Here is a 1,154-nt window from a genome sequence, read left to right on the forward strand (position 1 = left end):
CCCAAGCTTCAAATATCCATCCTTACCCTCATCTGGGTTTAGTCTGTTGATCCATCGTACAGATTTCTCTGTGTCTATATGTCTGTGTATGTTTTGTGAGATGGAGGAACTAAGATTTTGGGACAACGTTAGCAAAAGAATCATATAGATGGTCAGGCACGGTGGCTTATGCCAGTAATCCTAGCACTTTGGGAAGCCGAGGTGGGTGGCTTACCTGAGGTCAGGAGTTCAAGAACAGCCTGGCCAACATGGCAAAACCCCATCTCTACTAAAAATACAAAAATTAGCCGGTGTGGTGGTGCACGCCTGTAATCACAGCTACTCTGGAGTCTGAGGCAGGAGAATCGCTTGAACCCAGGAAGCAGAGGTTGTAGTGAGCTGAGATTGTGCCACTGCACTCCAGCCTAGGTGACAGAACGAGATTTTGTCTAAAAATAAAGAAGAACCATATAGACTAGTGGAGACCACAAAGTTCACTTTAACCAGGTCTTTGTAAATGAAATACCTAAATTCCATCCCCTTACCTCAGTCACTCAGTGGAACATTTTGGCATCCTCGTGATTGAAAGAAACAGGACACATCCCCCTACCGTGGTCTCAGTACTGTCCTCCATTCACATGCTTTTTCTTTGTTTTCCCCTGACTAAATAGAGAATGGAGAAAATATACTCAAATGACAAGGAAAGAGGGGAGAAGGCAAATTATCAGAGACATGTGCATTTGGGGGCTGGGAACCACAGGAAACAATTCTGATGGTAATTGATGTTGACACAAAATGACCCACAGTACCATTTGAGGTTGTCCTCAGTGTCCTGGCCACCACCTTCATGACTACATCAGTTTTCTAGGGATGCCATAACAAAGTACCAGAAACTGGGTGGCTTAAACAACAGGAATTTGGCCGGGCATGGTGGCTCATGCCCATAATCCCAGCACTTTGGGAGGCCAAGGCGGGTGGATCATGAGGTCAGGAGTTCAAGACCAGCCCAGCCAACATGGTGAAACCCCGTCTCTACTAAAAATACAAAAATTAGCTGGGCATGGTGGCTCATGCCTATAATCCCAGCTACTCAAGAGGATGAGACAGGAGAATCGCTTGAACCCGGAAGGCAGAGGTTGCAGTGAGCCGAGATCACACCATTGCACTCCAGCCTG

The 1,154-nt window shown here is 46.5% G+C and overlaps 1 protein-coding gene across 1 annotated transcript in view; it reads right to left on the reverse strand.

Moving 5' to 3' along the window:
- RAB15 (RAB15, member RAS oncogene family) overlaps window positions 1-828 on the reverse strand; it is a 30,117-nt gene extending 29,289 nt beyond the window's left edge. The window contains exon 1 of the mRNA XM_011978331.1: window positions 789-828. Coding sequence (XP_011833721.1) covers window positions 789-828 — 40 coding nt within the window. The remainder of the gene's footprint in view (window positions 1-788) is intronic.
- Between the last annotated feature and the right edge of the window lie 326 nt (window positions 829-1,154).

Source organism: Mandrillus leucophaeus, unplaced genomic scaffold (assembly GCF_000951045.1).
Source record: "Mandrillus leucophaeus isolate KB7577 unplaced genomic scaffold, Mleu.le_1.0 Scaffold192, whole genome shotgun sequence".
In the NCBI taxonomy this organism is placed as follows: domain Eukaryota; kingdom Metazoa; phylum Chordata; class Mammalia; order Primates; family Cercopithecidae; genus Mandrillus; species Mandrillus leucophaeus.